Raw genomic sequence first — 14,778 nt, forward strand, 5'->3', positions numbered from 1 at the left:
GTGTCTGCTATGACGAGAATATCGTCCCATGTCACTGGTTCTCCTTATAGGCTCTGCCAACATAAACGACCGAAGCATGCTGGGGAAGCGTGACAGTGAAATGGCTGTCATTATACAGGACACAGAGACAGTCCCTTCAGTAATGGATGGGGAAGAATACCAAGCTGGCCGGTTCGCCCAAGGACTTCGGCTGCAGAGCTTCAGGTGGGCCGTCCAAAGCTGTGTCCTTCTTACATGGTTTCACTGTGGTGTTTGCTGAAACCCAGCCCCACCTCCTGCCCTTAGCAGTCATATCATCCCCCAGATTCTTCGTCTAAAACAGCATCTCCCAGAATATGAGATGTGAGTCACCAGTAGTGTTAGAAATTACTTTATCTGGGGCATAAACATTCTCTATTTTAATCGTTTTTTATTATTATCTTTTGAGAGATAGAAGATGAGTGGGGGAGGGGCAGAGGGAGGGAGAGAGCACCCAGCGTGGAACCTGACACGGGGCTTGAACTCACGACCCTGGGATCATGACCTGAGCCAAACTCAAGAGTCAGATGTTCAACTGACTGAGCCACCCAGGTACCCCTGTTTTTATTATTTTTATGTGTAATTGAGACAAATAGCATTTTAAATTTATTCATTGATTTAGGACCAGGTTGGGTCAACCCATCTGTGTCTATTTAAGGTTTTCAAAGTAAGTCCATTTTTAAAAATTGTAATAGTCCCAATAATACCGGGATGTAAGAAAAATTATTAAAGGAGGGTGTCAGTGACTACTGATAGTAAAGTGTGGAAACTTCAGCTGCAGACATGAAAGATTCCTGATCTCCTCCAAGAAGATGTGAGTTTTAAACTAATCTGTGGTCAAGCTAAGAGAACACTGGGCTGGGAAGCAAAGGCCATATGCCCCTAAAGGAGTCTTTTCGTTGGGTTAATGTTTCTGAGAACTTTCTGGTGCTGGGCTCTAACTAGTCTCACCCCAGCCCCTTTAGTCTAAGTGGTCTGAGCAATCCTTCTAGAGCCTAGCTCAGATCCCGTCACTCTGCTCATGGTCAATAGAAGATCCTGACCACTCTTCCATCCCAAGGCCTTTACAGTAAGCCCACGTTTCCATGATTCTAGAGCTATATCTGCCGAGATGGGTTTTCACCGTGGCCTCCACAGCGAGGGGCAGCGAGTGTCCCTGATTAAGCTTTAAGCTATTTGGGGAAAGCATACTATGCTTCACAGCACTGCTGTTTTAAGTTTTTCTGGCATGAGTGGTTGAGCTTGGAAACGGGTTCACTTGTAGATAGGCGCATAATGAGTCCTTCGCTCCCTGAAAATGCTACCAGCCACTCCCTTGGTACCTCGCCGTCCAGATTCTGGCTTTTGAGAAGCGAGATAAGCTTCAGTTCCAGAGAGGGGTCATTCTGCTCCTCTCTGCCCCAGGAGCTCAGTGAATCCATCCCTCAAAATCTGTCAATACTACTTAACAGTTTTTATTGCTTTTGTTACTAATTGTTTTGCCAGTAAGATTTTTTTTCCCAAACCATTGATATTTCAATTAGCTTCTAATGTTAATTTGTTGTTTCGTGCGGAAGGGATTAAAATTAGTACCCTGTTAATCAACCCATTGATTGCCTACTGCAGCATATATGAGGAAGCAAATATTTCTTCGTGTAAGCTAGAAACAAATGTCTTTTCAGTTCCATGAGAACTGAAGTATTCTCTTTAGAGTGGTGAGTTTCTTTATAACTTTCTAAAGGTATAATTAAAAAGGTGTAGGTGGTTTTGATTACAACGTATTTTTGTTGTAGAAAATTTGGCAAATACAGGTGAGCAATGAGAAAATTAAATTCATCGGGTCGCCTGGGTGCCTCAGTCCATTAAGTGTTCGACTTTGGCTCAGGTCATGATCTCATGGTTTGTGAGTTCGGGCCTCACATTGGGCTGTCAGCACAGAGCCCGCGACGCATCCTCTGTCCCCTTCTCTCTCTGCCCCTCCCCCACTCTTGCTCACTCTCTCTCTCTCTCAAAAATAAATAAACAGTAAAAAAAAAAAAATGTAAAGAAAAGAAAATTAAATTATCTGTAATCCCACTGCCCAGAGCTAGCAATTTTAACATCTGCTGTATATCATTCCACTTTGTTCTGTACATATATATTACTATTGTGTATTTCTTTTTTAAAACATAATTAGAATCTTACAGTCCTATGAAGTTCTTTATTATTTAAATAATGTTACACACACTTTTCTGTGTCATTAAGTATTCCTCTATAACATTTAATGATGCATTGTGTTACATCATATGAGTATGCTGTAATTCTTCCACATAATAAGACCTCGTTGATAGGCAGGTTTTTCACAGATATGAAAAAGTGGTATAGGGATGCCTGGCTGGCTCAGTTGTGGAGTCTGCGACCCTCGATCTCAGGACTGCGAGCTCAAGCCTCACATTGGGTGTAGAGATCACTTACAAATAAAATCTTTAAAATAAATAAATGAGGTGGGTATTTTCGTAGACAAAATCTGATTTACTTTCTTTTTTTTTTTTTTTTTAATTTAAAAAAAAAATTTTTTTTTCAACGTTTATTTATTTTTGGGACAGAGAGAGACAGAGCATGAACGGGGGAGGGGCAGAGAGAGAGGGAGACACAGAATCAGAAACAGGCTCCAGGCTCTGAGCCATCAGCCCAGAGCCCGACGCGGGGCTCGAACTCACGGACCGCGAGATCGTGACCTGGCTGAAGTCGGACACTTAACCGACTGCGCCACCCAGGCGCCCCTGATTTACTTTCTTAATTGTTTCCTTAACTAGATCCTTACTGTGGAATTTCAAATCAAAGGAAGTGTACTGTTTCCTTTATCCTCTAACTTCTTGCTGTTATCATGAATAATGCTTTAGAGGGCTCATTGCTCCTGTCTCTACCATCACTGGGTTCTATTATTTTATTTAATCTTTGCCAATTTGTTGGATTTCAAATGGAATTTCATTATTTTAGTTTGCATTTTTTGAGGGTTTTAAAAAAAAATGTTCATTAGCCATATTGTTCTTGTAATTTTTCCACTGGAAATTACCTAGCCTATTCGTGTCCTTTGCCCATTTTGTTGGAATGTTTCCCTTTCTTTGAATGATTTGTAAGTAATGTAAGTATATAAGAGGCTAATTCTTTTGTCACATTGGTTGCAAATCTGATCTGTCAGTTGCCTTCAAATCATATTGAGAGTATTTGTGGGAAACTTCAATTCTTACTAATTAAATCTAACAGGTTTTTCCCCCCTCCTTTTCTTGCATGCTTCGTATGGTTTCCCCAACCCAAGATCAAATACTATATGTTCTTCTAGTTCTTCTTTGATATTGCTTTTTACATTTAACCTCTGTAGCTTATTTTCATGTAAGAAATGAGGTAGCGACTCTTAACTTTTCCTCCCAACCTACCAGTTGATCCAGAACTAAATGATCTGCAGTATTCTCTGCCTCTCTGACATGCAGTGCCTCCTTATGACACATCACAAGGCTATAAATCCTCACTTTACCTGTAGTCTCTCCACTACATGATAATGTAGTTTGCTTACTTGTCCCAGCGTGACACCACTTTAATTGTAGCTGGGCACTTGAATACTGCTTCTTGCCACCCCACTTCCCAAATCAATATTCTTTGGCAGAATAATCTTGGCTGCTCTTAAACATTCACTCTTCCACATGAACTTGAGAATACTTATTCACATTCTCTTCAAGTTTTTTGTTGTTGTTGAGGACACAATAGATTTATAGATTAATATAAAAAGAATGGACATATTCATAGTGTTGAGTCATCCTGTTGAAGAACAATGCATAAGCTTCAGTTTTTTCAAATTCTTTTCGGATTTTTCTTTAATAAAGCTCTAAGGTTTTCATTATTGGGGTCATTGCTCTTCAGTAATCATTAGAGTTTTATTTTAACTTTTTAGTGCTGATCCTATGCATTTCGTGTTAAGTATATTCTTGGGTGCTTTTATTTTTCTGACAATTTTCAAAGCGTCTTAGAGAAGCAGTTGTCCTTGAACAATCATTTTCACGTTGTCCCAGTGGCAAACACAGATAATATAGTATAAAGCACCACAAAAAACCTTGATTGATTTTATTAGGAAATGTTCTGAAAGATAATATTGGGGCCTAGAGCACAGCCATTTTCTCACACACACACACAAAATTGCAGCTTCCATCCATTTTCCATCTGGGTTATTTTTGAATAGAAATAGAGAGACACATTTCAATGTGAAATCAATTCTAAATAGAGCCAAACATCAGGGTACTGCACTTAATGTCACAGCCATGTGCTGAACAGTTCATTAAGTCCTAGAAAATTATCCAACTTTACAGATGTAACCATCACTCAACAGGAACCATTATCCACACAAGTAGAGCTCAGAATCATTTAAAGTGATAGACGTGAGGAATGGAAAGAACAGGAACTATTTTCTGCAGTTTTCTTCCTGTCCCACTGATGCATAAACAAACATTAAATAATTCCCATGATACACACCAGCATTAAATCAGACTAGATTTCTGTCAAACCTTAGTCCTCAAAAGAATATCCAGAAGACTTCATAGTGTTTTTACTGTGCATTGTAATATGAATCTCTTATAATTAAAAAACTGACAGGACAAATAATTTATTATGAAAAACAATCTGTTATAGGAGCCTGGGTGGCTCAGTTGGTTATGATTTCAGCTCAGGTCATGATCTCAGGGTTGTGAGATCAAGCCACGTGTCAGGCTCTGTGCTGAGTATGGAGCCTACTTGAGATTCTCTCTCTCCCTCTCCCTCTCCCTTTCTTTCTCTCTCCCTCTCTCTGCCCTTCTCCCACTTGTATGCAGCTGCACGTGCACTCTCTCTCAAAATAAAATAAAACAAAAAAATCATTAAAAATGATCTATTGTAGACTTACTTAAATATGTATTCTACAAACAAGCTCTTAACGGATACCTTGGTGGACACATTGTGTCACCTCTTGTTTTCATTTAAAAGCAAAGTCACAGAGATATTCTTTTGGCCAAGTTTTCAGCTGGTTGTATCTGATCCCCATCAAAGGTATTATTATAAGTGATACATTGTCATAACTTGCACTGGCTTTCAAATGTGGTGCAGTCGCATTTTGCTTTGGGTCTTAGGAACAGCCGGCATCTGTGTGCAAACATCACCCCTTAGATCCTTTTTTTCAAAAGTTATTCCTATGTAGTTTGAAGGAGACATTATTTGAAGTAGACATAAAATTTTGAGGTTGTAAAACCCTAAAAATCCTAGTGAGCCCATAGTGCCAAATCCATTTATTTTACAGAATTTTTATACAGTGGGAAAAGTGCAGACTGAAACTAAAAAGAGATGTCCTTTTATCCCTGTAAACCTGGCTGAGCTTTTTCAGAAGTTAATAAAGTTGGAGATGACTGGGGAACATATGCACAGTTACAGTGTGTGTGCCAGAACAGCCTTTCTGGAAGTAAATTTTAATTCTAAAATTTCTCCTGGTGAAGTAATCATACAAATTCACAAAGGATTCTACATGATGAATAAATTATGTTCATTGTAAAGTTGCTCCCAATAATGAAAAGTTGGAAACCATCCAAAAGGTCATAACAAAATAATCGGTTAAAGAAATTTCACATTATGGGATTTTGCAACCATTAAAAATGATGATATAGGGGTGCCTGGGTGGCTCAGTTGGTTAAGCATCTGACTGTTGACTTCAGCTCAGGTCATGATCTCCTGGTTCGTGAGCTCGAGCCCTGCATCGGGCTCTGCGCTGACAGCATGGAGCCTGCTTGGAATTCTGTTTCACTGGCTCCTGCCCCTCCCTGGCTGGCTCTCTGTCTCTCTCTCAAAATTAAAAAAAAATAAAATCAAATTTAAAAAAATGACGATGTAAATCTACATATATTTAAATACAGAGAGGGTGACAATAGAATGACCTCCACAGTGTTGAATCCAACAGTCAATTCTCCTCTGAAGTTGACACAGTTCTCATGGTTCGGGGACATGACATCGTGGCTTTTCTCCAGGCTCCCTGGATGCTCCTCCTCTTCCCCACCGTTGAGGCACACCAGGTCCTATACTCACTCCTTTGGTAAACTCAGTTAAGGTCCCACGGCTTTATGAACATAAATATGGGGACAATTCTCAAATTTCTATCTCCAGCCAGGCCCTCTCTCCCAAACTCCAGATTCGTTTCTCCAGCTGCCTACTTTGCATTACCACATGAATGTTTAATGGGAGTCGCAACAGGTTCAAAATCCAATTCCTGGTCTTCTCCCACTAGCTGGCCCTACCAACAGAAGTCCCCATGTCGGCCAATGGCAACTACATTCATCTGTTACTCAAGCCAAAACCCTTTTTTTTTTTTTAAAAATTTTAATGTTTGTTTATTTTTGAGAGAGAGAGACACAGAGAGATGAGCAGGGGTGGGGCAGAGAGAGGGAGACACAGACTCCAAAGCAGGCTCCAGGCTGTGAGCTGTCAGCACAGAGCCTGACATGGGGCTCGAACTCACAACCTGCAAGATCGTGACCTGAGCTGAAGTTGGACGCTTTACCGACTAAGCCATCCAGGCTCCCCCAAGCCAAACCCTTTTAGTCATCCCTGATGCTTCACTTGTTCCCGCATCATACGTCTACTTTATCGGTAAAACCTGGTGGCTCTGCCTGCCTCTCCACCGCCCAGGCCACCATCATCTGTCACCAAGATTACTGCAGGAAGTCCTAAGTGTCCTCCCTGCTGCAACCCTCACCCTGCTCTCAATACAGCAGCCGTGTTTTCATATGTCAATCAGGTCCTGCCACTCCTCTGCTCCAGTGTTTGCAATCTGTCCCAGTTTCACTCAGTGTAAAATACAAAGTCCTTCTAAGACCTATTTCCTTACTTCTGTTTTCAATGTAACACTAGCCTTTTTGATCTTCTTGGAACCTATCAGGCATGTGAGAAAGGGCTTTAGACTCCGTTTGAAATCTCGCTCTGTTAGTAGTAGGTCTCCAAACTTTAGCTTCCCGTCTGCAAAATGGGAACTCTGTGCCGTCTGCCTCACAGGACTGAGGTGTAAATGTTTTTTGTTTGTTCGTTTGTTTTTGTTTTTTTTTACTCCAGGGCCTTCTATAAACACAGGGGCTTTTATCATTTTCAAATACATCCTCTAAAACTTAGCTTGCTTTGCTTGAGAATTTCTTGTTATTTCTAGACCACCGCTTATATAGGATCAAGTCAGACAACATCTAGTATGTGGTTTCTTTTTTGCCAGGCACTCTGGGGATATGAGAGTAGCCAAGTCATGCTCTCTCAAAGAATTCACATGCTAGAAGTGGTACAGAGAGCTGCTAAAAACAAAAAGTGTATAAAGGACTGCAGTTGTTCTGATAAAACAAAGCATAGGTAAAGTGCAGTGGGGGAGCAGAAGAAGATTCACATTTCTGGGGACTGAAAGAGAAAAATGGGAGATGAGAGAAGGGGAAGCCAGGAATCAAGGGGAAGACTTGCATCAAATCCTAAAAGACAGGAGGTGGGGCCAGGTAAACAGGAAGGGTGGGGGAACACCCCCATGCACTCTCATGCTTTTAAAGCACAGTCAGTATTTTCATTCATTCTTTTTAAGGATGACTATTTATTCATTGTTGGTCTTCCCCATTAAATTTAACTTTACCCAAAAAGGCTCCACATCTTTTGTATTCATTTCTGTACCCTAGAGTTTGGCATTGTTCTTGGCCCAAGAGAAGGGAGGAAGGGAGGAAGGGGAGAAGGGAGGGAAGAGGGGAGGGAGGGAGGAGAAAGGGATACATCATTGTGGTTAAGAGCACAGGTTTTGGTGTCAGATGGTCTGGAGTCCCAGATCTGCAGCTTACCAGCTGTATGACCTTGAACAAATTACGTATCCTCTCTGTGCCTTAGTTCCCTTATTTGTAAAATGAAGATAATAATAGTTCCTTCCTTATGAGATTATTGAGGATTTACTGAGACAGTTCTTGGAAAGGGCTTAGCACATTTGCTGGCCCTTGTCTGGAATGCTAACCCTATCCTCCAAGGTTCTCACCCCCTTAGGCCAAATTCCAAGGATTCTCTTGGAACTAAATTAAGGTCTTTCTGTCTATCCAATAGTTAAGACTTTCAAGCATCAAACAACTTAGGTTTTGTTTTGTTTTGTTTTGTTTTGTTTTGTTTTGCAGCTAAGGTTTTACACACACACACACACACACACACACACACAGTTTTAATGGCTTCTTTGATTTTCTTTAAAAAAAAAAATGGACTTCTCTGGTTGAGTGCCTGAATTGCATTACTATTTGAAACAATACCTGCTGCAAACTTCTTTATGCCAGTTACTCATTTCACAGGGTGCTTGTATTTCAGGGTTGTCCTTGGCTATCTTTCTGACCCAAGCGAAAACATTCAGGATCCAGTGAGTGACAAATTCTTCAAGGAGGTATGGGTTGCAACGGCAGCTCGAAATGCTACAATTTATGATAAGGTGAGGTTTGCATATCACCGCCACCTTTTTTAATTGAATCACGTCACAAAAGCACGTCATTATTTCTGCATATTATTGGGACAGAGTATTCTTAATGAGTGTAAAAAACTGGTACATTTCCAAGTTGTAATAAAATACCTCTTTGTAGACATTGAAAAACAAAGCCAAAAAGTATCATGGATTATGGTTTCAAAGAGACATTAGTGACATTCTGATCTCTGATCTGACACTGGGATCCCATCATGAGCATCCTTAGCAGGTGGTTATCCAGCCTTTGGACATGTCTAGCGACAAAGAGAAAAGAAGCAGATGGGATCCTAAAATGAGTCAGACTGGGGTACAACCCAGCTCACCCACTTGCTGGTGATAATTTTGTGTGTAGTGATTTGACTTTCTGAGCCCTCCGTTCTTCTATAAACTGAGAGGGATAGGTCGGTTATGAAAATAAAGAATAGTCTTTTAAATGCAGTTAGCACATAGTGCATAGTAAATGGCATCCATCCTTATGATGAAATTTATTAATAATGAAACACTTCCTCTGTTGGACAGCTCTCATTTTGGAAGGGCATTTTAAAACCAGCTCCATATGTTAGGGAAGCCAAATGTATCTTTTGGTAAGTTTTGTTCATGGTTATGGTAAAAAAATGTAGAAGAGTCAAGAGGTGTCCAACAGTGGAACAGGTTACTTCATGAAGTAGCCAGTTTTCTGTCACAGAAAATATTCAAGCTGAGATCCACTGACCATCTTTCAGAAGTTGCATAAGAATGTGTTTTTCTTCTTCATGACTGCCAGAGTCCCTTCCAGGATGGAGAATTCATCATTCCTAATGAAACATGACAATCTACATAGCCTTATTTCATACTGAGGACTCAAGGCCATGATCAAATAGGTCATGTGCATGGAATATTTTAAAATGTAATTTTAGCGGTGCCTGGGTGGCTCAGTCGGTTAAGCGTCCGACTTCAGCTCAGGTCATGATCTCACAGTTTGTGAGTTCGAGCCCTGCATCAGGCTCTGTGCTGACAGCTCCAAGCCTGGAGCCTGCTTCAGATTCCGTGTCTCCCTCCCTCTCTGGCCCTTCCCCTCTCGAGCTCTGTCTGTCTGTCTCTCTCTCTCTCTTTCTCTCTCTCTCTCTCAAAAATAAACATTAAAAAAAAATTTTTAATGTAATTTTAAAAATGCAGTGCACAGCCTTGTTTGGATCCTTGGGGGGAGGGTGGGATAGCAGCTATAGAAAGCATTTAGGGAATAATAATAGGGAAAATCTGAATATGGACTATATCTTAAATGACTTGGAATTGATTTTCTGAGACGTGAGAATGGTATTGTGGTTATATAGGTGCATCCTTATCCTTAATACATGCTGAAGTGTTCAGGAGGGAAGTATTCTGATATATGAAGCTCATTTTCAATTAGCAAAATAAGTGTGCAATTGATAACTTTCATACAGGTACAGATATGAACATTTTTGAAAATAAAAAGCTAAGAGAAAATATAATATGCAATTTTCCTCTTAGAGCAGAACCTCCAGTGAAATTGGGGGAATTATTATCCATATTATCCAAAAACTTAACCTTAATGTAGAATAACATCAGTGGAATTCCTGTACCACTAGCTTGACTTTATCCTGAAGTCAATGACTTGTGTAGATCATATAGAAGGATCTATCTATGACTTTTTTTTTTTGATGGAAACAAATCTAGTAGTTTCTTTGGAGCAAATAAGAGAAGCAATTCTTCAGTGAGGTCTGTGCTGTAGCATAAAACTAATACGTGTTTCATAAAGCAAAGATTTTGTCTGTTGGAATTAGTATTTTTCCATAAGGGGATATCTTTCCTTTTAGACTTATGACCTAGTTTCTTCCCATTTGTGTTTTAATCAGGTGTTCCGGTGCCTTCCCAATGATGAAGTACACAATTTAATTCAATTGAGAGACTTTATTAGCAAACCCATATTAGCAAAGGAGGATCCCATTAGAGCCGAGGAAGAACTGAAAAAGATCCGTGGGTTCTTGGTGCAATTCCCCTTTTATTTCTTGTCTGAAGAAAGCCTACTGCCTTCCGTTGGAACCAAAGAAGCCATAGTGCCCACAGAGGTTTGGACTTAAGGGTTCTATTCATTTGCAGCTCAAGAACTCCCACCTCGAAAGGTACACTGCACACACAGTGACATTCTGGAGACCCTCACAGCCAAAGCCAGCCCCGATGCACTATTGTATCCAACCCACAGACCCTTTGGATTGGCTGGGCAGGGCTGTGGTCCTACTGATAGAAGGATGCTGAACATCAGGTGGGCTTTATAATTCCTCGTGCTTATCCTTGTAAAAAGGGACTGCATTCTTAATGGTAGCATATGCTCAACAACTTAAACACATACTCAAATTCCATGATGTACATCAAAATGCATTTCCTTTACTAACAAGAATTTACCTGTACCTGTGATCCAGGTAGCCAAAAATTGTCTAAACCTTTTTGTTCTCCTCTGACCTTCATTTATGCAGCTGGTGACTGACTGCTGGACCTGCCCTCATTTCATAGTGCATACAGACACCGTTTGAGACATTGTTTAATAATAGAAGATGTGAGGCTGCTTCCAGGTTCTTCAAGGTTACTTGAGATACCCCTGCCCATCTGATCCTGAAGTCATAGTGTTTACCCACCCAAGATGTGGGCCTTATTCCTTTTCAGTGACTGAAGGCACAGGGCAGATGCTATGTACATAGCAGCCCATGTAAGGCACTTCTGATAACATTGACACTATAGATCTTAACACCACAGAGGAATAGGAAGGAATTAAATTTGGTTATTGAGGCAGAGATTTCACTTTGCCTCCAAAGGCAGTGACAAGATATGTTCTTTTGATAGGGCCCACCTGATCAAATTTGAAAACATATGTAGGATATTTCATTACACAGCAACTGATAAAACTCAGAGCATGCAGCCTTCAGAAACCTCCAAGGTGTCAGCAGGGATCTGATTCAGACAAGAAGAGGAGATTTCTTATAGTCCTGGAAAATGTCCTATCATCCTTAGCTGCTGGACTGATTGAAATTTGAGTTTCTGCATTTGAAAATCAGACCAGTGAATGCATTTTGTCTTTCAAGAGAATCAGAGGCTTCATAACTCCTACCACATTAATAAGTTAGGAGCCTAACCTTAGTTGACATTCAGCTCTCCAGCTATGTTATCTTCTTTAAGAAAAATTAATTGATTGCAAAATATGTGCTACTTAACTTGCATTATTCAATATACATTAACATTCCACCAGGCTTCTAAAGAGGTTAGGATCTTTATTAATTCACATCGTCCTGGTCTATGAATTGTTCTGGAAACCCGTTTTTCCTTTTTGAATTCTAGCACACCCTTTGGTACACCATAGCTCTAATTTTACAAAGCAGAACTATTCTTCTAGCCTAAAGAGCTGATGTAGGTTCCCAAAAGGCCTGTGCTCATAAAACATGGTGTGGGGGCATTGATTACACACGTATGGATTACCTGGGCAGAACCTCATTTGAGCCATTCTTCAAAGAGGCAAGGACCCAATCCATTTTCGTGGAGCTAATAGGCCAATGGAAAAGGTTAAACAGGAGCACAAAGTCAATAATCTGGGTGGGTAGGAGAGAGTGTCACATTCACAAAAGGATTTCACAGCCAGAGAACATTTCAGACCAATGAGGTAGAACTGTGCTTTATGAATAAATAGTTTCTCAGATAGCTGAAGATGGTGAAAAATGACTTCATTCTATAGCAGCTGTACATAAGACATTTGCTATTTATGAAGTTTAGATTGGCATTGAAAGTGCTGAGTGTATATGGAATACCTAAGGATGTCTTATACTTTACTTTTAAATATATTGTAAACTGTAGAACAGTCAACATGCTGGCTTTTGATTTTGTGCAAGATGCTCCTTTAACACCATGAAAAATAAAAGCCTAAAAGCACCCCTTCTCTTTTAAAAAAAAATCACATAAGCCAACCTCTCCCCATTTTATAGATGAGGAAACTGAGGCCCAGATTGTTTGAAGGACTCACTTGAGTTTCACTCAATTGAGAGATGGTGGAGGCAGGACTAATGAACTTGCTGTGGTTCATTACTGGCCTCTCCCTTGACTTCAACATTGTCCAAATGCAAGGAGATGCAGTAAACAGATTTCAGGCAGGATATGTCGTGTGATGTACTCATGTGCTCATCTGTCTTCCCCTGCTTGAATGTAAGCTCCACAGGGCAGGGGCTTTGCTGTGTTTTGTTCCTAGTGTATCTGCAGAGCTGAGACAGTACCTGGCACATAGGAGGGGCTTAGTAACTCTTTGTTAGGTGAATCAACGAAGTCGAGGGGAGAGCTAATGAAATGACAGATTTATGGAGTCTCAGACAAGAAATCTTACTGTTGGTTTCAGTGGCAAGTTTTCTTTCCCCTGCATCTCCTCAAAGGCAAGATGTTTATTTGCAAAGATGGGAGGCTACTGGCTTTACTTGGCGGATCTTATGGAACATTCCACACAATAGTTGCCTATTTGCAATAGCAGCTTACATAGCGCAGCATTCTGCAGAAGTCACATGGGATGTGGACACGAGGTGTACTGCATGGCCTAATTACCCATCATCCTGACACCGCTGCTACCTAATAGAAGTTCAAATACTTTAACATTGCCATACCTGATATCAACTTTAAAATGCAAAGGATTCAAAGCCTTGCAAAGGCTCAACATTTTATGAATCTGCTCAACATTTTAAATTGACTATAATCCTCTGAAGCACCTATAAATGCTGTACCCAATACTCTGATCATCTCTGTGATAATTTTTGTTTTCAAGAAGGAAAAAAATCCTCTGATCACACAAAACGAATGGTAGAAAGTAGGGTAGCTAGCAAAGCTATTCAGGTTATCCAAGCTTAGTTGTTGGAGGATACTCAACATAGCAGGTCTGATGCAGGCATTTACTCTGTATTAAGTGTCCACTCAGTGATTCACCCTTCCTTGGAATGTTCTTAACTCTCAGCTCTGATGCATCATGCAAAGGCTTGGAGAGGTAGCCATTAGATAATTGAGGGGCACATTGTAATACAAAATAATGGTTTTATTTTACTAACACCTTTGGAAAAAAATTTCATCTGTAGGTAGTCAAAAACATGAAGAGTTAATCTCTTATGTAATAACTTGAGCGATTGTAATATATCATGAACGAACAGTCTCCCAGAGGAAAACGGCAAGCTGAGAAGCCTTTCTGCAGATTAAGACCATCTGCGAACAAATTTGTGTAGACTTGAAGAACCTACACACTTCTTTCAGCGTCTCCTGACTCCTTCTTCCTTCAGCCTCTGGCCCCATGCAGAGCACCTCCTTATTATGTAAAACGTTTTAGAGGACAAGGAAAGGGTTTCCGGAAAAAAAAAAAAAAAAATTAGGCCTCCACAACGAATCTTCGGTTTAACTTCTACTTTTAAGTGACTGACAAAATATTATTATTTTTTTAACAGAGGTAATCGTTCTTTTTAACATCCCCAATCTGATGTGGCACTTGAGCCTTTTCTGATGTCTGTCACCCTCTGTAGCAGGGTAAAGAGGATCCTTCACATCTTTTCATCCCTCTCTACTCTCTCTCGTATAAAACGAGCAAATGCTAAAGGACTTTAAGTGTGCTTAGGAATATATTTTTTATTTCCTTGCAAGATCCTCTGAGACCAATTACTACTGGCAGCTTGGAAATTTAAAATGGATGAGCGTTGAGAAATTCTTGAATCTAGAAATTCACTGGAAAAGGAATTCATCAACATCTCTCAAAAACTTGCAGGTGAAAAGTCAGGGAATTTACATTATTTTTAGGGGGGTGGGCAGGTACCATAAAATGATTCCTAATGGCATTCAATTCACACGTGAGATAGTACAGACTCTGACTTGAGATTGGAAGCATTCATGAAAGGAGCCAAACATTTTATCACTTAATTTCTTACAGGTTATTTTTTTTTCCCTAATACTATTTTTAATTTTTAACTTAAAAAAAGTAATCAAACACAAGATAAATGAAAATTTGTCATGCTGATCATTTGGAAGGTGTAAAGTCAGAGACTAGGATGGCAATTCAACCAAAATCCAGGCTTAGTTACTCTTTCCTATCCCCAAGCAACTATAATTGCTCGCTTTATTCTAGATAAATGCACATAAGTGGATGTCACCCTAATTCTGCTCCCCACTAGGGAATCGAACATCATGCCCTCCTAATGTATATCTACTTGGATCCTTCACACAAAATAGTCTGGGCCAAAGGTACAGATCTTCTCCTAAACTGTTCTAAAACCTCATAACGAAGTATT

The 14,778-nt window shown here is 40.1% G+C and overlaps 1 protein-coding gene across 5 annotated transcripts in view; it reads left to right on the plus strand.

Annotated features, from left to right (window-relative positions):
* PLD1 (phospholipase D1) overlaps nt 1–12,627 on the plus strand; it is a 205,797-nt gene extending 193,170 nt beyond the window's left edge. For all 5 annotated transcript variants that reach the window (XM_045502972.1, XM_045502974.1, XM_045502975.1 and 2 more), the window contains 3 exons: nt 51–204; nt 8,347–8,464; nt 10,348–12,627. In XM_045502972.1, the coding sequence (XP_045358928.1) occupies nt 51–204; nt 8,347–8,464; nt 10,348–10,572 (497 nt within the window). In that variant the 3' untranslated portion in view covers nt 10,573–12,627. The remainder of the gene's footprint in view (nt 1–50; nt 205–8,346; nt 8,465–10,347) is intronic.
* The last annotated feature ends 2,151 nt before the right edge of the window (nt 12,628–14,778 follow it).

The sequence above is a fragment of the Leopardus geoffroyi genome, chromosome C2 (assembly GCF_018350155.1).
Source record: "Leopardus geoffroyi isolate Oge1 chromosome C2, O.geoffroyi_Oge1_pat1.0, whole genome shotgun sequence".
Taxonomy (NCBI): domain Eukaryota; kingdom Metazoa; phylum Chordata; class Mammalia; order Carnivora; family Felidae; genus Leopardus; species Leopardus geoffroyi.